The sequence below is a fragment of the Clarias gariepinus genome, chromosome 26 (genome assembly GCF_024256425.1).
Source record: "Clarias gariepinus isolate MV-2021 ecotype Netherlands chromosome 26, CGAR_prim_01v2, whole genome shotgun sequence".
NCBI lineage: Eukaryota > Metazoa > Chordata > Actinopteri > Siluriformes > Clariidae > Clarias > Clarias gariepinus.
Genome location: NC_071125.1, coordinates 18,419,465 through 18,443,003, shown reverse-complemented (window position 1 = coordinate 18,443,003; position 23,539 = coordinate 18,419,465). Strand labels below are relative to the sequence as shown.

General features: G+C 41.6%; 1 protein-coding gene across 1 annotated transcript in view; it reads left to right on the top strand.

Moving 5' to 3' along the window:
• The first annotated feature begins 1,552 nt into the window (after nt 1-1,552).
• The window catches only part of kcnb2b (potassium voltage-gated channel subfamily B member 2b), a 120,886-nt gene continuing 98,899 nt past the window's right edge, over nt 1,553-23,539 (top strand). Inside the window, exon 1 of the mRNA XM_053487493.1 lies at nt 1,553-2,134. Within this exon, the coding sequence (XP_053343468.1) occupies nt 1,553-2,134 (582 nt within the window). The remainder of the gene's footprint in view (nt 2,135-23,539) is intronic.

Here is a 23,539-nt window from a genome sequence, read left to right as displayed (position 1 = left end):
ATAGTGATCAGAAGACAATGTTTTTTTAAGTAACAGCCAGAGATCGAAATGAGCTCTTTACCTCTCCAGTAACACCTAGCCTGTTTATTCTGCCTCAATAAGCTTGGATAAAGCTTGTGTATACTATACACTTAGTGTCCCTTTTGGCAGGTACAGTAAGCCTTCCACTTTGCAGCTGTGCAGTTGTACTGTATCCTGTCAAGGCAGCGCATACTGTATCACTTTTGTGCTTTGAATGGTCAACCTGCCATATCATGTTTAGTTAGGTGTTGCCTAGTGGTGGTCTCTTGCCATGAATTGTGCTAAGTGATGCATGAACTTGTCAGTAATCGTGAAATGTGCATGATGAAATGCCCATTGAACACATGTAGCAATTTTACACAGGGTCCAATGTTGTTGTGGAACATCCCATTCAAAAGTTTATCCCCTTTTGCTGCTGTATTAAACTTCCACTTTCCCACCAGGAAGGCTTTCCTTTAGATTTTTTGGAGCGTGGCTATGGGGATGTGCTCATACAGTACATCTGCAGTGGTATTAGCGAGGTCATGCAGTGACAGTTGGACCTGCACCTGGGGTGCAGTAGGTGATCTAATGTATTCCAGCATTGTTCAGTGGGGTTGAAGTCAGGGTTTGTGAAGGTTACTGTGTTTTTTTTTTTACTTCAGTCTTGGCAAATCAAGTTTTCACAGAGCTTGCATTAAGTACAAAGGCATTGCCATGCTGGAGCAGGTTTGGGGTTTTTAGTTCCTGTAATGTGAAATCTTAAAGTTACATACTTTTAGACATATAGCAAAGTTATTGTGTGAGGCATGAACCAAGTCATACCTGATTACTTTCCATTCTGATATAAAAATATATTCTATATATGTTCTACAGTATATAATGTTGTTCAGATAATTGTGCACATTTTGATATGCAACTACTGTAGGTATAATTCAGTGAATATGCAATGTACTGTAATCTACTGAATGATGTCATCTCTCGACTTCTAGTCACTCTATAAGAATACATCATTTGCCTACGTTACCAATTGAAGCAGTTGTCAACTGATTGTGTGTTAACTGTTGTGTCTTCTGTCATTACAATAAATTAAATGATTAAATTTCTTTTTTTTTTTTTGCAGTCATGGAGGCATGCGTGTAAAGAAGATCCAACATAGACTGGATAAAATTGCAAAAAAATTATTTTTTTTTGGCAAGAATTGGTCATCCATGCTTCCTGTTTGGCTGATGGATACCCAGGAGAAATCGACGCAACCTGGTACATAGATACATTATTCATTTTCAGTTTAAGCGACTCACTGAACTGATTAAACAGTTTTTAATCCCATCTTTGTTTTTTTTTTCTTTTCTTTTTTCTTTTAAATGCACGATATGGCGATTCCTAGTTGGTCTAGGAGTTGGACAAGCCAGCTCGTGCTCCTTCAGATTGATTAGCCGACATTGAAATCCATTCCTATACAGTATAAAGCTCCAAAGTCTAACCCTTTGTTAAACCAATTTCACACAACTGTTTTTTGCATCCCGCTATATATATATTTTTTGAGTGAACCATGGCAGATAATGTCGGTGTCGGAGTTCCAAAAACAGGCTCGCGGTCATCCACGTCGCTTCCCCCAGAGCCGATCGAGATCATCCGCACCAAAGCCCGCACCAGAAGAGTGCGGATCAACGTAGGAGGCCTGAACCACGAGGTGCTATGGCGGACTCTGGACCGGCTCCCACGTACACGTCTGGGGAAGCTGCGTGACTGCAACACGCACGAGTCTCTCATGGAGGTGTGCGATGATTACAGCCTGAACGAGAATGAGTACTTCTTCGACCGGCATCCGGGCGCCTTCACGAGCATCCTGAACTTCTATCGTACAGGGAAGCTGCACATGATGGAGGAGATGTGCGCGCTCTCGTTCGGACAGGAGCTCGATTACTGGGGAATCGATGAGATTTATCTGGAGTCGTGCTGTCAGGCGCGCTATCACCAGAAAAAGGAGCAGATGAACGAGGAGCTGCGAAGGGAAGCCGAGACGCTGCGTGAGAGGGACGGAGAGGGTGAGTTTGACCACTCCTGCTGTCCGGAGAAGAGGAAGAAACTGTGGGATCTTCTGGAGAAGCCGAACTCCTCAGTCGCTGCTAAGGTAAGACCATGCTCAACAATATTGTAGAAACGCCTTTTTAAAACTGACAGTGTCCCCTTTACCTTGCACATTCTTGATCAGCGATCACATGTTTGGATTCTAAACTTTGTCCTAGAGATCTAACAAGTAAGCAAAGCCCAGAGCTTCTAGTCAAGCGTGACACATAACTGCATAAACCTGAGATACACATGAACATGGCTCAAATAGAACAAAATGACCCAACGTAACAAAAAAACAAGGATGTACTATGTATAATAGCAGGAGATTCAAAAAATCAGGTCATTTCTGCCTATGGATGATTCCACCTGGAGCCAGAGGAGAACGCTTGGTGCCATACTGGTTTATTTATAACAAAGCATTGCTGCAAGTTGTTCTTTAAGCTCCAGTTTATCAGTTTGAATTGTGAAAGAACTAACTGCTCAATTCAGCAGTAATGTTGTGGGAAAAGAGTATTTACTTCATTAGTACTTTACATGTTTTTTATTGGATTGGATAATTATATAACAGTTAGTTCCGGCAGAGTGATCTGATTGGATGAGAGGCCCCTAAAGAGTGCTGATATAGAGCATAACAGAACTGAGGAGTTTGACAAAACGTTTCACTTGTCGTCACAAGTTTTCTATCAATTGTTCATTACACTAGCTGTCAGTCGTCACCATGGGTGAAACTAGGTCGGTACGATCCACAGTAAGGGAAAGTGGTAAGAGTAGCTGCCTGCCAAAACCCACATTCAATATCAGTTGAAGAAGCAAGAAAACAACACATCTGATATAGTTATGTCATCTTAAATAACATTGTATCTGTTTATCAATGGCTTCTTAATCAATTTAAATTGCCGCTGAACCTTCTGGGTTGTTTTGTTACCTAGTATAACTAGTAAAACAAGAGATTCTATGTCCACCAAGGACGTGTGTTTGCGGAGCAAAATAACTGGTTAAATAAACAAACAAATAATACAATGTTGATAGATGGGTTTAGTAGAACTGATGTTTAAATGCAAAAAACAACGCTTGAGGTTGTGCTGTTGTACTGAATATCTGCACGGCTATAATATCAATATCTTCAGATACCTGTAACCGCATTACAGCCATGAGCAAGCTCAGCAAGATTCACAGCATAAAAGTTAATGGTACGTCAAAATATTTTAAGTAAATCTCGCCGTTAATTGAAACAGCTTCAGCAAAATGATGTCATGCCATCTTCTTCTATTGCACCTTCATCTGCTATACTGAAGTCATTTAAATAGGGGTGTTTAGTGAGGATAAGGTGGCTCAGTTGTTTATGATTATGTGATGTGAACATGGAGTGCAGGGACTGATGGGTGCCGTAGTCGCATGCTGCTATTAAGAGAAAAATCGAAAGAAAAAGGCTGGTTATCACAGCTATAACCTAAATCTGGCATGCATTATTTTTTTTGTATTGTATTGGTTGAAGACTGTAGTGCGTGTGTTAAGTTAAAAGTTACTAGAACTTTATATCAACCATTTTTTATAGAATAACAGGAGAGCATGTGACAAGACAAATTGAAAAGCAGAGTGTGATGCTTTTGTCATGGAGTTTTCTTTACTTACATTTTTCATTTTATGACAGAGTTCAATTCAAACTCAAATTCGAAAATTATGTAAATTTCATATACTTTCTGGCTGAATCAGTGTTTGTGTGTGGGGATGCGGTGACTGCTTCACCGACAAGTAAGGAAAATATTAGTAAAGCATGGAAGCCGTGTTTTAGGAAATCCCTCTTAAACAGGGATTCCTGTCTTAAGACAATGCAGTGACTCTATGGAAATATGATGAATGAACGTTAACACAATGTATTATTGGGGCATAAGGAAGACTTCAGAGTCTTATAAAAAAGTGCAATAAAAACTCGTGTGCTTGTTTGCTTCATGGAGATCTGGTAACCGTCCTGGTGTCCTCTGGCAGGTCCAGACGTCCAAACGTCTTTAACCATCGTCTATCATATGTATCGTATGTATCGTATTGTTGTTTTTTTAATGTTATTTTAAGTTCCCATGCTTCCTAAAAAAAATTTTTGCTCTTTTTTTGGCACGCTTTTGCCTCTCGTGTTTAGTCCACTCCCTGTTCCTGAGATGTTTCAGAGGAATGTTTTTTTGTTTGTTAGGCCCCACAGTGACCTATTAATCATCCAGGAATAAAAAAAGCACTGCCAGTCCCAAGTCCCCAGCCACTGGATGCCGTGCCGGTCCCAAGTCTGGGTAAAATGTAGGGTTTGTGCCAGGAAGGGCGTCTGTGGAAAAAACATGTGCCAAGCTTGTATGTGTGGACAAAGTGTCCACTGTGGCGACCCCTTGCCAGAAGCAGCTAAACGACCACCAACATATATATATATATATATATATATATATATATATATATATATATATATATATATATGATGGAATAAAATGGTTGGATTGCATCAGGAAGGCCATCCAGCGTAAATTCTGTTCCAAGTTGTCGTGCGGATTGAAAGGTCCTCTGTGGCGACCCCTCCACGGGAACGGGCCGAAACACTAACAACACCAACACAAACACAACCATGCCTGGACACAAGGTGACAAACTGCTTTAATCTGCTTTAATCTTTAAACTACAATGGGACTAAATAAACACAGGACAGAATAGCTTTCATCATGTTCTGTTTGTTTCCTCGGCACTATGACTGCACTAAATTGTGTACAATAATTTAACAGTATCGTAAAATCTTCTCCTGGTTTTCAGGTAACATGTACACGTACAGTACACTGACTGATGAAATCCCATGTAGTCTAAAAGGAGTTCAAATGATGTTTTTGGAATCGACAGAAGCGATTTTTTTTATAGAGCATCTCAGCTGAATATCTTCCCACAACAGGTCACATAAATCAGATAACCACAGATACAGGGTCACTCTCTCTCTCTCTCTCTCTCTCTCTTAGGAAGATCCTACACACTTTAGCAGACAAAGTAAAAAAAAAACTTTACTTATGTTTCTCTTAAAAGAATATTTAATGCCAAACTGCATCATAAAGTTCATATGTATACAGTAAGTATTTTTCAATTTACTGTAGACATGATGATAGAGCAACAAGTTAGAGCTTAATGAGCATGACCTCATTTATATAAAAAGGTTAACGTCTAGACCTTTCATTCTATTCGTATGAACTCATAGGAAACAAAGACACACAGAATATACACACATACTAAGACGTATGCTGCAGTTACAACAGCATTTCGCTCTTACAGTAAGTCTATGTGGCAAAATGATGTTTATAGCAGAAATGGAGAAAGATTTATTGTCACACAGACTTTATTTTCATATATTTTTTATATCTGTGCATTTTTTCTGGTTAAATGTTTACACATTGGCAGGCATCCTATGTGGAGGATTGTTTAGAATTGTAATAAACTCTTGAAGACAAATTAATATTGATACAGTATTTATAAAACAATACAAAATGGCACCTACGTATCGTGATAATATCATACAGTATCTGGTGATCCCTGGTGATTCCCATAGCTAGTTAGAAATATTCATGAGAAACTTTGTAATGGTGGAAAAAGTGTTTTTTGTGGCAAGTGGATAATCACTATATATATATATATATATATATATATATATATATATAATACAGTGAAACCTTGGATGCAGTTTGCGAGTATTCCGCAATATAAGCAAAGATTTATAATGAATTTTGACTTGGAAAACAAACAAGTCTTGGTTTACAAGTACCGAGTATCATGTATCACGCATGCGATTCTTGTTTTGACGCCGAGCGTCATGTGATCACAACTAAGCCAACGTTTTTTCTCTCTCTTGCGATGCGGAATTGTGGGTAATCGTCTCCTCTGCTGGGTCTTAGGGCTCGTCTCTTACTGGTATAATTAACATCCGTGCACACGTGAACTGTTTACTATAACACTGTGCTCCGCCCCCCCACACACACATACACACAAAACCCTCCTACTTTCGCTCTCACAGACACACACACATACAGTCTTTCTCTCTGCTCTACACAAAAACACTGCTCTGTCGTGATTTTTTTAAAGGTAAAGTGCAGGTTAGTTTATTTTATTTTTACTTTACAGCAGTGATTCCATTCGTGTGTTGCCTAATTGAGTGACAATAAAAAGATTTCTTGTTTATTTTTCTGATAAAACCGTGTTTTTGTTGTGTGAAAAGAGTGGAAGAAGGGTATCCCCTGTGTAAGACAAGGATGCACGCACACACACACACACACACACAGAGCGCCTGCACACACAAACGGAAACACTTATCTGTTTGGGTTTATTTTTACTTTTTTACTTTAAAGGTAAAGCGCAGGTTAATTAGTTTTATTTTTACTTAATATTTGGTGTTATTGTTATTTTTATTTGTGTTTTTTTTTGGGGGGGGGTGGCTGTGGAACTAATAATTTGAGTTTACATTATGTTTTATGGGAAAATTCAATTTGGTTTACAACTACTACAAGTGTGCTTCTGAAACGAATTACAGTATGCTTGTATTCCAAGGTTCCACTGTGTGTGTGTGTGTGTGTGTGTGTGTGTGTATATATATATATATATATATAGGCCTATATTGGTAACCTAACAAAAAAAAAACAGGATGATTCACTCAAAAGCGGCCTTGGATAGTCTGTAACTCTCACTAGGATGAATCAATCAGAATAAAACAACGTACAATGTGCTCCTCAGTATAAGGAGTCAGAACGATAAAGTATAGCCATGGCGACGTTTAACACCATACCCCTTCACTTAGTCCTTTCACATTCTTATCAGGATGGTGGTGGACAGTAATGAGCAGCACGTCTTCATGGTGTGACCCCACAGTATTGGGTCACCAATTCGTTTAGGAGATGTCAGTCTGAATTTAGTCAGAAGTTTGGTGTTCCTGATGTACCCTTAAAGAGTGTTATTCAGAGGATGGCACGTAAATCGATATCCTTGCCGATATGTCGAAATGTGGGCGGCAGAAAACTGAGATCACTTTCAGCATCGCATGTAATGCAATCGATTATACTGTACATACATCATGGTTTGCAGTGTATTTTGTTGGTTCTTTTTCTGTCCAGTTTCAGGGAGTCAGTGTCCAGCATAGCCTCATGTTCCTGTCAGGTGAAGGTCCTGATGTAGTCTTCTGTTGTATAAGTCATACAGTCATTAAATCATTGCAAAAGGCTGCAATTTTTTTTCATACTGTATGTGCATAATCAGCAATTTTTGCAGAGTTTGTCGATAATTTAAGTATTTTCTTTTTTTTAACAACTTTTGAGGGGCTTAATAAATATTAGCAAACATCTCCATAACTGTATTTTTTTTGCCATATTCGCTCCTAATCTTGATAAATATGATTGAATATTAAGTTGTACATTTCTCAGTTACATATTGTAGATTAAATCGCAATCGCAATGTAATGTTTCTAACAAATCATGCTTTACTGAATTCTGTGATGCTTTTCTGCTCATGACGGTTGTAAAGATTGATTATAAAAATTACCTTACTCTATTCTTTTCTCGTCTCGCCTATTAACAAAGAGCTTTTGTCTGCCCTCTGCACTAAGTCTCAACTAAAGTCAAAGTCACAGAAATCACTCACTCACTCATTTTCTATACCACTTTTCCTGTCCTGGGTTGCAGGAGGCCTGAAGCCTTTTCTCAGGGCACTAGACAGGGTACATTCTGGAAGGAGTGCCATTCCATCACAGGGCACGGAAACAGACACACACGCACTCAGACAATACAGGCAAATTTAAAAACACCAATTAGCCTAAACTCCATTTATCTGGACTGTGGGAGGAAACCAGAGTACCTGGAGGAAACAAACCAAGCACTGGGAGAACATGCAAACTCCATGCAAAAAGACCTGAGTCAGTAATCGAACCCTTGATCTGGGACTAACCACTGGCCCACTGTGCCACCTTAGTGAGTCATATTAACTAAAACATTTTGATCTTTATTCACGTAGATGTTTTCTATAGAACGACTTTGGCTATTTTAAGCAAAACATGAACATATCACTAATGTACAATACAGTGACACTAAACAAAATTAATAATTTACAGGCTACTACTATATGCTTATATTTAAGCTTTCCTCTTTCTTGTGACTTCATTGTAGGGTCCCAAAGGTACTAATGCACACATTGCATTATGGGTTATACACCGGTGTTAAATGGTAATCTCTGTATAAAGGATCAGTCCATACAAAATTTATCAGCACTGTGTTATAAAAGTGTGTAGCCGTGTATGAGCATAATACTGAACTTCTGTTAAAACAATACCTTAGCTAGAACAGTCAGGTGATTCCCTGTCTTAGTATTAAATAATGGATATTTTTAATAATAAGGAAATTGCCATGTTAATAATTGATAACTGTGAGAAAAGTGCAGAAAGGATTTTGGAGTTGATACCGTGTGTAAATATGAAGTTTTGTCTCCATTAGCCCGAGGAGAGGAATGGATGAAATTCACTCAGTGCTAATTCAAACGGAGCCTGCAGGGTGAGGTTCTAAGTTCTGGATTATGTTTCAAAACCTGATTGAGTGTCATGTAAAAAAAAAAAAAAAAAAAAATTAAAGAACAAAGAAATAAACCATCATTTTCAAGCATGTTTAGAATGCGTACTGAGTATAGACTGAACCGGATAAGTGCCAAATCGTTTATGAATAAAAGAATGACCTCCTCATAGACTTTTCATTTCTGTTTTTCGGAATTCTTCAGCTGTAATGAAAGGTAGATACTGCATAGTACTTCAGATTTGAAAACCTTCAGCAAGGACAGAATAATTAAAAAATAAGACAAGTGTATTTCATAAACATAATGAAATTATTATGCAGATATTTGGCTCATTATTTAATATGTGCAATCACTCACTCACTCACTTACCCATCGTCTGTACCACTTTATCTTGTATACAGGGTCATGGGGGGCCTGGAGCCTATCCCGGGAGACTTAGGGCACAAGGCGGGGTACATTCTGGATGGGGTGCCAATACATTGCAGGGCCACACACATGATAATTCACACAGTTTGGGAACACAGATTGGTCTAATCTACAGGTCTGTGGACTGTTGGAGGGAACCAGAGTACCGAAGGGAAACCCAGCAAGCAGGGGGAGAACATGCAAAATAATATGTGCAATCATATTTAGGATGTTCATTGGAACCATTGAGCTTTTATTTTATTAATCCAGAACTCAATAGGAAATATCAATGCATATATATCTAAAGAGAAAAAAAGATTTATCACACACTATTTATTTATCATGAGCTGTTTCTATTTATTTAGTGTTTAAACGCTCTAAAATCTCAAAAAGCCTGATCAGGACTGTGTGGGCGTGTCAGAAGATTGCATAATTATTGGAAGTGGCGTTTCCCTGGTAACGTAACTGGCGGTGTTAGTTCTAGAGAAGGAAAAAAAAAAACGACAAAAAAGGAGCTTCTAAATCACCTCCGCATTTACACAAGTCGCAAGTAAAAAATAAAAAAAAAACACTGACATACAGTAGGGTTTTTTTTTTGTGCGGTGGTGGAATGTGAGTCTCATAAGCATGATAGGGGTCAAAACATGATAAAGAGACAGAATTACACAAAGATAATCATCAGAGATAAATCGTGGAAAAACTAGGGTCGGGGTGAATGAAAAAAGAAAAACATCAGAAAAATATGAAATGAAAATAAATGATAAAAATAAAAAGAAAAATAAAAAAAATAAAAGATACGCACGGAGTTCAAAACAGGATGATAAGCATCAAAAAATTGGCAGACAGAATTTCTTAGAAATAGAATATAATTAAGGATAGACGTCATTGCTAAAAAAAAAAAAAAAAAAAAAGAGCAAGCAGGTACAAGAGAAAACAAAGAGACCAAATAAAGATACAGACATGAGTGATAAGACTTCACAACCAGGAATACAAACAGCAGTGTATACTGTACATTGACAAACTACACAAAGCAGGTAGCAATCCATTAGGGCAATCAAGCAGTGTTTTGACAGGACAGAACTGCATGGAAACTGAAGCAAATGCATACAGCACATATAATATAAAGAGAGAAACAGAGGGTGGAAACTGTCATTAAGCTGCATCTGATAACAGAACTGCTATTCTTTCGCATCAGTAAATGAAAATCTGTAAAAGTGGAAATATCTCAGTGAAGGTCTAATCAAGATACTGTTCCCGTGTATTATCTGCATTACCCTATACTTGGGAAACTGAGACAGTGAGAAAGAAGGACATTGCAAAATTGAATAAGATGTTATCGAAAGCTTCTAAAAACTGGATGGAGACAAAAGGTGACAAATGAAAGAATCCGAAAAGATCCAAGACGAGAAAACAACTATTGGTTATAAGTTATCACGGAACGTAAAAATGGGCCTGTTTGGGAACATTTTGCAGGATGGAAGAGTGATGAAATAGGAAACAAAGAGTAGGAAGGCCAGCAAGGAGATGGATTGATGATATCAAAGAATGGCTAGGAGGAGGAGAGTGGACAGCAATACAAATGGCTAAGGAAAGGAAAGGATTTTTGAAAATATCAGAAGAAGAATGAAAACCACAGATGGTCTCTGCTATGCTTAAATGGATGGCAGATGTTTATGGATAAAAGGCTACATACTGTAGGTGGAGACTGAATTCAATATTAATGGTAGTATGATGGCTACAGGTTACTAAAACCATAGGCTTGCTTATAGACCTTTTGCATTTGACATCATGATGCCTGTCCGTCCTGGTCTCGAGCACTTTTGGATAGCAAACGGAATGTTACTTACTAGATGCCAGTGCCAAAACCCACATACTAAACCAGTGATGATAACACTTTCCGCAAGAAAACACATCTGCGAATGTTGTGTCTTCTTAAACTATTTATTTTAAACTATTTTTATACAGCCAGAAGCATATTTTGGTCTTGTCCTTCTAGGAAGGATGGATAAACACTGCCACAATGTAGAAACACCACTCTAAAAAAACAGACGGTCACATTCCATGGACGCTACAGTAGCTAGCTACTGTAGGTTGCGAAAGTAAAGTTCAGCCCTAATTCATCACATATACATCACTCACTCACTCATCTTCTATACCTCTTCATTCTGTATTCAGGGTCGTGGGGACCTGGAGCCTATTCCAGGAGGCTTAGGGCACGAGGCAGGGTACACCCTGGACAGGGTGCCAATCCATTACAGGGCACACACACACACACACACACACTACGGGCAATTTAAGAACGAATAACCTGCATATCTTTGGACTGTGGGAGGAAACCGGAGTAGCCGGAGGAAACCCACCAAGCACGGAGAGAACATGCAAACTCCATGCACACAGAGACGGGAATCGAGTCTGGCCGGGAATCAAAACCGGACCCTGGAGGTGCAAGCGACAGTGCTAACTACTACACCACCATGCCGCCCACATATACATCACTGCACAGTGAAATTCTTTATTTGTTTTTTATAAATCCCAGCACACTGGGGTCAGTGTGCAGGGTCAGCCATTATACGGGACCCCTGGAGCAGACAGCGTTAAGGGCCTTGCTCAAGGGCCCAACAGGGGCAGCCTGGTGGAGCTGGGGTTCGAACTGCTAACCTTCTATAACTCAGAGCCTTAACATACTGAGCCACTACTGCCAGCTTCAAACACAGGTTTGCATGGCTTTTTTATAATAAAAGACAGAAAAAGAATAAAAGGGGTGAATAACATTTCGAAAAAAAAACAGCCTTTATGTTTTATAAATGAACTTATTTATAATTTTTTATATAATGTATTATAGTATTAAGTAGTCATAAAAACAAACTGACAGGCAAGCGAAAGTTCTGTGTTTCAATCTGTGCTGTGCCGTGTGTGTGTGTGTGTGTGTGTGTGTGTGTGTGTGAGTGTGACCCATCAGGCATGCTATCATGTTGCATTTGTCAGAGCTATCCAAACATTGCGCGCACACACACACACACACACACACACACACACACACACACACACACACACACACAAATGTTATAATTTCTAACATGTGTAGCAGGTGACATAATATGATGACGTACAGTATTATGTCATCCTATTTGTGTTAGCCTAAATGTGGTACCTACTGTACAGTATATGTGTGTGAGAGTAGTCTAGCTGTGCTCTTGGGCTTTGTGGTAAAGTCACACTGATATATGGACCTCGTACATTTCCAGAGAAGGAAGTCGGTAAAGAAGGAGCACATTTGTAATTGAAGTTTCCTATGTGTGTGGAATTTAAAACTATTTTATATTACCACACTTATCATGTTTAAAACCAGCCCTTTTTTTTTTAATCCACAAGGATCTCGAGTTTATTTCTCCATAGCAACTGCTAGTAATGCCGGCCGTGATGTCATCAGAGTCATGGCCATTGCTATTAAACAGTTTATTTATAGATCTCAATAGACCGGGTTATTTAACTGTGATGGCAGGTGGGAAACATAAAACACATACATACACACACACATACACACACACACACACAGGGCACACAGACCAATCAGTCTTATCCTTAAATAAACAAAGCTCCTAAATATACGAAATACATACAATAAATAAAATTAAACAACCCCGTGGTCGTAGTAGTAGATAAGACTGCAGGACATCTCTAGAGACCTAGTGGGGACATCTTAAGGACAAATTAAAACCCTAAAAAATGTTAACACTTTACTCACCTTTAGGACTGATCCCAACTGTCAAGTTTATCTTCACAGAATATACTGTATAGTTATATCTTCCTTCCAGTATCAGTAAGTTACTCTTACTCTAATATTTCAAGAAGATGCCCAAACAACCTCTTAAAGGCAAAGGTCTGTGTTTTTTTTTTTTTAGTCTGTCTAAAATCAAAATTAATTTTCATATAAGTATGTTAGTTAGTTGTATAAGTTGTATGTTAAAGAACTATAGTGAAACCTTGGATAATTTGTTCCGTATTTTCAAAACACTTGTAAACCGATTAGAATTTTCCCATAAGAAATAATGGAGATTTAAATTATTTGTTTCACAGCTTATAAAAATACATAAAAATAATGACCACAAAATATAAAGTAAAAATAAAACTAATTAACCTGCACTTTACATTTAAAAAGAATTGCGACAAAGCAGTGTTTCTGCGTAGAGTAGAAAGAAAGGCAAAAGTAGGAGGGGTCTGTGTGTGTGTGTGTGTGTGTGTGTATGTGTGTGTGTCACGGTGTCCAATGATGCGCGCGCACAGACACAAATAGCAGGCTGATACAGAGAGAGAAAATGGATCTTTAACCTCTCTAATAAGACTTGCTTTTGCTTAATACGCGCGCTGTACACACATGCATACAGACACAAAATAAAATACGTTTCACACGCACACACACAGGGTCACAGTGTTATAGTAAACAGTACACGCGTGCACGGATGACCCAGCAGGGGAGACGATTACCCACAATTCCGCAGCACAAGAGTGAGAAAAACGGCAACGTGAGTTGGCTCAGTTGTAATCATGTGATACTCGGCATCAAAACAAGAAGCACATGCGTGATACATGATACTCGGTACTCGTAAACAAAAAACCTTTGCTCATCTTGTGAAATACTCGCAAACTGCATTACTCGCAATCCGAGGTTTCACTGTAGTTAAATTTGTGCTAAATTCACTGTCACTTTAAAAGATCCCAACTCGACTTAGCCCACTGAGACTACTGAAACCACATAGTGAATCTCTTCTAATCTTTGGAATGCATTTTTGCATGGAACAAGGGTTGCAGAATTTAACCTTAGTTACTTCCTTTATGGGTGACAAACTTAATGTTCAGTGTGCAGAGCAGGAAATTCTATAACAACCAAGACATACAGTAATACTGGACGCACCTCAATTTTGATTTAAGACAGACTTAAAAATAACTTACCTCTGCTTTTAAAGAGTCTAGACTGTCTACCAATGCCCTAGTCTGCACGCCCCGCTGGGAATGTATAAAATCCACTGCCGTTATATCAGACTGCATCTAGCATGGATGCCAGTTAATTAATCATCATGTGATTTATTGTAATCTTTTATTGGTCAGTTGCATACATCGATTCGTTAGTGGATTCAGAATCGATTTTCGTTAAACGGTCCGATATTGACAAGTTCCTTAAAAATATAGCACATCTATTTCAGAACATGCACACTGGTTCTGTTTTATGCGAATGCAAGCCATTGAAGTATTTTACAAAAATCTATTTGTTTTTTGAGATTGTTGCGAGAGTATCAAGGTCAAGCATGGGAGAAAAAAAAGGCTTTTGAAGTCCAAAGGAAAGCTCACATTGGCTATGTGGAAGCACTTTAAACTGCTGCAATGCTGACCTGCCTTACAAACAAAACTTTATACAAATATATATTTGAATAACTTGAATGCTTGATCAATTATTAAATAAACAAAATATATATTTAAAAAATAATCCAGTAAGAAGTTCAGCTGCACATATTTAACATTACTGCTCAAAGTAATGTAATGCTCAAAAATCACATTAAATTACAGTCTGCCCATGATTCACTGCAGTCATACCCGACCATCGCAGGGCAATATGCACACACTCATTAATAATTAAATTTAGCCATCTTACCTACAGGCATGTTTTTTGAAAAGGTGAATTCCACAACCTGTAGACAAATAGAGAACATCAAAACACTATATAACCTCTATAACCTGGGACTTTAAGCCTAGACTCTGGAGCTGAACAACACAAAAACTGACTTCTAAGCCACCATGCCATCTTAATATCATGGTGTTGAACAGGGGTGTCGAGCTGCAGTCCTAGAATTCCACAGCAATGCAGAATTTAGCATTCTGCCTCATTTAACATACCTGATTCAGCTCATCGCTTAATGCGCAGGGCCTTTCTGGTGTGTTACGCAAATCTCTGCAGTCTTCTGGACCTGAGTTTGACCTGCGCACAGATATAAAAACAACTTTTATGCTCTTCGCATACACACAGGGTGTCAAAAAAAAAAAAATCTGGTAAAGTAAATGTTATTTATACAAATATTTTTATGTATTATTTAAAACATACACTCATCATGTTCGCTCAGCTGCTGTTTGCTGATTTGCTGATTTTACTCAACACACTATATACTATAAATATCTGGACATCTGGGAAACCCCATTCACATCGCTGAATAATTTCTGGAAAAGAGCTTAAAAAAAAGGTTTGTCAGTGTTTTTTCTGCTTATAATTTTTTTGACGCCTCAAGGACCTTACGAAACCATAAATAAACCATGCTTGCTAATTATTTCCTCGCACGATAAATGCCTCATTTTGAGTCTAATCAGTTCAGTTTGTAATTAGTTAAAGTATGTCAAAATGTTTGTCATGCTTCTGCACTGCAGTCAGAATGAACTCTTTAAGAGCAAGTTTTAAGTGGTTTGTATAATAAAACATTAGTTGTACTTGAGATAAATGCATAACCTAGTGCATATACTGTATGTTCAGAACTTTATATAGTAGAGAAAAGGGGGGGGGGGGTAATGATTCAGATAAATATTGCACATAATTTATGTATCGCCACACTGGCTTCTATGACTATAAGTTTTGAATTCATATTTGTTTGCATTCATATTTGTTTGAATACAAATGAGTAATTCAGTTAAACTAAATGTGGTTATACTAAACATAAGCAGTCTTGGGAGGCAACTGAATTATTTAAATTGGGTAAAATCTTTCTGTTCCAATACAGGCAGTGCACTCTGACCTATTCACACCTTGGTAGGGAGCACAGCATCTTGCGTAGTAGGAGCATACTATTTGATAAGTTTGTTTAGAATTGCAAAAATATCTGAAAAAATATATAATATTGAATTCTAAAATCGTAATACTTACAGTACAGTATCGCATTACAAATTGAATCACCTTCTAGGTAAAGTACTGTATAGTGAAAATATCGTTTTGGATGATCCTTGGTGATTCCCATTCCTAGTACGTAGAGCATTAAAAAAATATATGTAGTTCTATTTAATGAGTTTACCATTATTTACTATATATATTATTTTTTTAATATTTTACTAAAGTGATTATTGTTCCCTTATTTTTGTCAGGATGAACTAACCTAGGCGACCAGATGACTTAGCTTTAGCGATTAGCCCAATGTAGCGTGGATGGTGAACCCAAACGCGGAAGAGAGCGAGTAGGTAGGATAACCACGCTTGTTAGTCTAAGGACTCTCACAAAAGGGGAGCAAGGGAAAAACACAAATTTAACCCGCGTCCTATAAACACACACTCAAGATCAGAAAGCAAAACCCAAATAAAGTGAGTACTCACGAACCGATGATGGACAACCAGAACCGACATGGGCTGAACTCAATGACTGAGCGCTGAATCGTGGTTTGTTTACTCCTCTTATACTTCCTGATTTGCGACTGCTCTACTTCCGGGTCCTAGTGCCGGTCGCCGATTGAGTGTGCATGACAGTACCCCCCTGTCCAGGACCGGCTCCTGACGGTCCTGGGGTGGAGGATACCCGACGACGGTAGTCCCGGATTAATTCGGGGTCGAGAATGAACCGGGACGGAATCCAGGATCGTTCCTCGGGGCCGTAGCCTTCCCAATCGACCAGGTACTGGGTGCCCCTGCCCCGAGGGCGTGAGTCGAGGATCCGGCGCACAGTGTAAGCGGGACCACCGTCGATAATCCGGGGAGGAGGAGCAGGGGGGGTGGGTGGATTCATTGGAGAGGTGGTGAAGTGCTTTAGTTGGGAGGTGTGAAAAACTGGGTGGATCCGGAGCGCCGCAGGCAGCTGGAGCTGGTAGGTGACAGGGTTTATCCGGTGGGTGATGCGGTATGGGCCGATGAACCTGGGAGATAGTTTGCGGGATTCTGTGTGCAGGTGCAGATTCCTTGTGGAGAGCCATACCTTGTCACCTACGTGGTACAATCGTCCCGGAGGGTGTCGGCGGCGATGCTGGGCGACGTAGGTGGTATTGGCACATTGGATGGCGAGGTTGGCTTGGTTCCATAACCGCCGACACCTACGGACCAACTGTTGGGCCGATGGTACATCAACCTCCGGTTCTTGATGGTCGAACATCGGAGGTTGGAAACCATAACATACCTCAAATGGACTTAGGTTGGTGGCTGAGGAGACGTGGAGGTTGTGGGATAGCTCGGCCCATTTGAGGTAGCGGGCCCAGGAGCGCTGGCGATCCGAAACAAAACACCTCAGGTAGCGCTCCAGTTGTTGGTTGGCCCGTTCCGTCTGACCGTTAGTCTGGGGGTGGTAACCGGAGGACAAACTGCAGGTGGAATTGATCAGACGGCAGAAGGCCTTCCAGAACCGGGCGGTGAACTGAGGCCCCCTGTCCGAGACGATGTCCTTGGGGAACCCATGCAGGCGGACTACGTGTTCCAAAATCAGCTCAGCAGTGTTTTTGGCTGATGGGAGTCCGGTGAGGGCCACCAGGTGTACAGCTTTGGAGAACCGGTCGATGATGGTTAGGATGGTGTCTTTTCCTTCGGAAACCGGCAGGCCCGTGATGAAGTCTAAGGCGATGTGCGTTCAGGGCCGTCGGGGAACGGGCAAAGGCTGGAGCTCTCCGGAAGTAGGCTGGTTGGAGTCCTTGGCCCTGGCGCACACCGGGCACGCCTGAACGAACTCTTCAACGTCCCTTCTCATGGTGGGCCACCAGAATGCCCGTCTCACAAACTGTAGTGTGCGCCGAGTCCCTGGGTGTCCTGCGACGGGCGAGGAGTGGCCCCACTGGAGAACTTCGGGGACCAGACGCTGAGGAACAAAGAGTCGTCCAGGCGGCGCACCTGCCGGCCCAGTCTCCGCAGCCTGAGCCTGGCGAACCCTTGTCTCTATGTCCCAGTGGATGGGTGCAATGATCCGTGAGGTGGGGATGACAGGCACGGGGTCCGCCCGGGGCATCTCCTCTTCTTGTTGACGAGAGAGGGCGTCGGCCTTGGTGTTCTTGGAGCCCGGGCGGTATGACAGATGGAAATTGAAGTGTTCAAAAAACAATGCCCACCGTGCCTGTCGTGGGTTGAGTTGTTTTAGATTCCGGATGGTGATGAGGTTCTGATGATCCGTCCAGACCATGAACGGCTCACTGGCGCCCTGGAGCCAGTGACGCCATTCCTCCAAGGCCCACTTTATGGCCAACAGCTCGCGGTCCCCTACTCCGTATCGCTGCTGAGTGGGGTCGAATTTCTTGGAGAAGAAGCCACAGGGGTGTAGCTTCTGGTCTGGACCTCGCTGAGAGAGAACAGCGCCAGCGCCCACATCTGACGCGTCCACCTCTACAACGAACGGTTGGTTGGCATCTGGGTGAAGAAGAATGGGTGCCGTGGTGAAGCGATGACAGAGTTCTTGGAAGGCGGAGATGGCTTCAGGAGTGAGATGGAAGGGGAGGGAGGAGGGCCTGGTCAGACTGGTTAGTGGTGCTGCAACTGTTCTGTAGCCCCGGATAAAGCGACGATAGAAGTTCGCAAACCCCAGAAACCGTTGGAGCTGTTTGAGCATCCTGGGTAGGGGCCAATGACGGACACCTTCCAGTTTCTGCGGATCCATGGCCACACCCTGGGACGAGATGACAAAACCCAGGAACGTGGTGGAGTGCTGGTGAAAAGCACACTTTTCCAACTTACAGTACAGCTGGTGAGCGAGCAATCTCTTAAGAACTGCCCGTACATGTTGGATATGTTCTTCGGTGGTGCGAGAGTAGATGAGGATGTCGTCTAAATATACAAACACCCATCGGCCTAACATGTCTCTCAGGACATCGTTTATGAATTGTTGGAAGGCCGAGGGTGCATTGCATAGTCCAAAGGGGATGACCAGGCTCTCATAATGTCCTGTGGGAGTGATGAAGGCCGTTTTCCACTCATCACCCTCTCTGATGCGCACCAAGTTGTAGGCGCTCCGGAGGTCCAACTTTGTGAACACGGTGGCACCAGAGAGGGCGTCCAGGGCTGAGTTGGTGAGCGGCAACGGATGTCGGTTTTTGATGGTGATTTTATTCAACCCCCGATAGTCGACACATGGGCGAAGTTCTCCTCCTTTCTTCTTCACGAAGAAGAAGCCGGCGGCCGCTGGTGACGAAGAGGGCCGGATGGTTCCATGGCGAAGGGCACTGGCGACGTACTCCTCCATCGCCTGTGTCTCAGCCGCCGACAGTGAGTACAGGTGGCCACGGGGGGGAACAGAACCTGGCTGCAGCTCTATCGCCAGGTCGTAAGGGCGATGTGGTGGAAGGTGAGTAGCTTTTCGTTTACAAAAGACTGCAGCCAGGTCACGGTAGGTGGAAGGAATAGCGTTGGTGTCGACATCGGGGGCCTCGGACTCCGTGGAACACGTCCCAGCTGGGTCCCGTAGGCACAGCTCAGTGCAGGTCGGCCCCCACTGAAGGATTTTATTTTTTGTCCATGAGATGAGAGGGTCATGTTGTAGCAGCCAGGGGTATCCGAGAATGATGGGAGGTGAGGAAATGGAGGTGAGGTGGAATTGGATGGGTTCGTGGTGTTGGTTGATGATGAGGGTGATGGTCTGAGTCTGGTGGGTGATGGGGCTGGATGACAGAGGCCGACCGTCGACGGAGGTGATTTGCACTGGCTGGGATAACGCCTCAATTTTTACCCCCAGTTCTTTGGCATAAGTGGAGTCAATGAAGTTGCCGGCGGGACCGGAGTCGATGAACGCTGCACTTCTGACTCGTTTGTGGCCAAATTGGAGGATTACCTGAATAGTAAGACGAGAGGTGGTTGTGTTGATGGTGCTGGAGATTTGGAGGGAGCCCGGTGAGTTTCTCCTCCGGCTCACCGGGGCTGCGCGTTTCCCGGACGGAGAGGGCAGATCGCCCGGTGGTGTGCCGCGGACCCACAATAAGCACACAACCCCTCTCGATACCGGTGTGCGCGTTCTGCTGTAGTCAGGGAGGCGCGTCCTAATTGCATGGGTTCCCCGGCTCCGGTGTCAACCACGGCAGGAGGTGGAGATCCGACAGGTCCAGTGGTGGCAGCAGTGAAAATGGTCGGTGATGGAGGTGTAGGATGGTGAGAGGTGAAAGCAGGCGGCAGGGTCCTCGGGGCTGGCTTCGGACGAGAGAGAAGGCGCTGGTCGATGCGGAGGGCTAGCTGGATTAGTCCCTCCAGCGTGGCTGGAAGCTCTCGTCCGGCAAGCTCGTCCTTTATGCGCGACGCCAGCCCCTCGTAGTAGGATGTCTGGAGCGCGGCGTCTCCCCAAGATGTCTGCACGGCGAGAGTTCTGAATTCCGCGGTGTAGCGGCTCACGGACAATCCACCCTGCCGCAGGTGATAGAGCTTGGTGTCGGTCTCCACCTCGCCCGCAGGGTGTTCGAAGGTGAGTCGAAGCTGGCGTGTAAATTCATTATAAGAATGGGCGGTGTCTGAGTCTGATTTAATCACTGCCGTGGCCCACTCTGCTGCCTGCCCAGTTAGCAACGAAACGAGAAGAGCAATGCGTAGCCGATCGGTGGAGTATTTGGTGGAATTAAACTCAAACACCAGATCGAGCGCTGTTAAGAACACACTACATTTCCCGTCCGTGCCATTCCATTTTTCTGGTAAAGCAAGAAAGACGTCAGTAGAAGGGGGGGGGGGGTGATGCGGAGCCGCGACCGCCGCGACGGGAGGCCGGCTCGCCGCGCTGTCAACAGCCGCCCGGAGATCCGCGTTCTCCCGCCTGAGCTCCGCGACCTCGCGGCGCAAGGCCGCGACATCTTGGACGCTCTGGCGCAGAGTAGCGATATCCCCGGTTAGCTTATTGATTAGCTCGGTATGCTGGTCAACCACGTCGCAGAGATGCGCGTAATCCGCTGGGTTCACCGCTTTGGGCTCAGTCATTCTGTCAGGATGAACTAACCTAGGCGACCACATGACTTAGCTTTAGCGATTAGCCCAATGTAGCGTGGATGGTGAACCCAAACGCGGAAGAGAGCGAGTAGGTAGGATAACCACGCTTGTTAGTCTAAGGACTCTCACAAAAGGGGAGCAAGGGAAAAACACAAATTTAACCCGCGTCCTATAAACACACACTCAAGATCAGAAAGCAAAACCCAAATAAAGTGAGTACTCACGAACCGATGATGGACAACCAGAACCGACATGGGCTGAACTCAATGACTGAGCGCTGAATCGTGGTTTGTTTACTCCTCTTATACTTCCTGATTTGCGACTGCTCTACTTCCGGGTCCTAGTGCCGGTCGCCGATTGAGTGTGCATGACAATTTTAGACCCAACACAACAGTTCAGGTCCACTAATTTAAAGAATCCAGTTGCCTCCCAAGAGTGCTTATGTTTAGTATAACCACATTTATTTTAACTGCCTGAATTACTCATTTGTATTTCTCACATAAAATTCCACTTCATGGTGTGAAACACTTACTACGGCAGTGTTAGCAACATCAGCAGATATGGAAAAAAAAATGCCTATTTTTTATGAATAATATTTTCGCCTTAAAATACAGCATGAAAGCTCAATAAGATTTAGATAAAAAGGCAGGAAGGAAGGCCAATTTTACTGTGAACAGGAACTTACAAATCAATGTAAGCTAGCTGATGGGCTATAAACTGACTAGCTTTTGAATTTCACCACTGAAGCAAAAATAAATGAACAACATGTGTCCAACATGTCAGTTACTTTTTATAGGTCAGCAGTGTGCTGGTGTGCCTGCGGCCAAATTACTGCCGTGCTGACGTTTGGCTTAATCTCACTTTTGCATTATGGGTTAACTATAAATGTATAATCACATGCTGCATCAGCTGTCAGTAATAATTTGCAATATTTGTCTGGTGGACCCTTCTCAGGTGTTTGTGTGTCACATGCAGCAATGTTGAGGCTTTGAAACATCGTAAATTTGTAATAGTGAGTTGTCGTTTTTTTACTGATACACATTTTGGAAATATCTAGCAAGCTATGCAGAGCAACAGATGGGTTAGAGGCTGCAATATACTAAATGAATGTTACATTTAATGAACATTTCAATAAGTAACTATAAGCGAGTTGTACCTATTAAATTGGCATCTTAGTCTATGTATTAACTTCATTTAAACTTCTACTGTATCATAACACTTTTTACAATTGATACCACCTGCATAGTTATTTAACCAGCAGCAGTGTTTATCTAGAACACACATTGCTGTGGTTTAGAAAAAGAATTGTCATTGCCCTTTTGGGGTTTGGGTTGGAGAAACAAAAAAAAAAAAATTAACATGTTGATTCCTTAAATGCCTCCAGATTATTATTATTATTACTTATTCATTTATTTATTTATTTTTGCTTTTTTGTTGTTGTTGCTTTTTTCTAAGTTACAGCTTTTCTCTGCTGTTGCATCTGATCAGGCACAAAACATTAAAACCTTTATTTGGATGTCAATGCCAATAAATGATAGTAATTAAAATAAATAGTCTAATAGAAACGTATTTATTCATTTTTATTAATTACAAATAAATCATACAAGCCAATAGCAAAATTATGTTATTATTTAACATGGTATTAGGGTTCCATTTCTAATTGAGTGCAATAGTAAACACAGCATTTGTGAGTGTGAATTGTCTTTTTTTTTTATTAAAATGTTTCATTTGTAATTCCACGTGTGATTTGTGTCTCTTTTATTCCTGCACGTATCACTAAAGTTGTATAATATTTCTTGCTCAGAGGGCCGGCCAGTGCTGGTGGTACACCGTAAATCCTTTTCACTCACTTTCATGATCAGATATAAATCTAAAGATTATGAGGAGAGTTGTATTGGTTTTAAATCCTCTTTAGGAAAGATGATGAGCATAAAATATGATTGTGGTCATTCAGCCACAGTAATAAAACATTCGTGCCAGGATTTGCCTGCATATGCTCTGGTTGTCTTAAACAATACTTCTAGAACTAAATAAAAGAACGCAAACTGAGTTAATCTCTTCTACACGGTAATCACTAAAGCTTGATGCAAATAGCACATTTAAATCAATTCAAAGTAAAATGGTGATTAATTTATTCCTTTTGGATTGATGATTAAATAGCTAAATAAATAAATAACTATTGATAAGACTATAATTAATGATTAATTGATTTCCTGTGATTCATTTTGATCATTAAAAATTCCTAATACACGTCATGTTGCATGTTATTTTCCTGGACACCTGGGCAAATTCTGTCTAGTAGAAGAGGAGTACACATGCTCATAATGCCTATAACTGTGCATGCTCGGAACACAGTTGAGTTAGGTGTATCTCAAGACAACGTATCTCAAGGTGACCTGTTGTACTTTTTTTTTTTAAGGCTGCTTCCAGATTTTCTCGTATTTTAGTTTTAGGAAATATACAAGAAACAAGTAAAACAACGAGGAAAATCCTAAAGATTGTGATATGCAAAATCTTTCACAAGGAGTATGGGAAACACTTGTTGGGGTGAAATGGCACTGTACTTCTGATCTGACAGCTGTGTCATGTTTGAAACATCATATAATTATAACATCGTA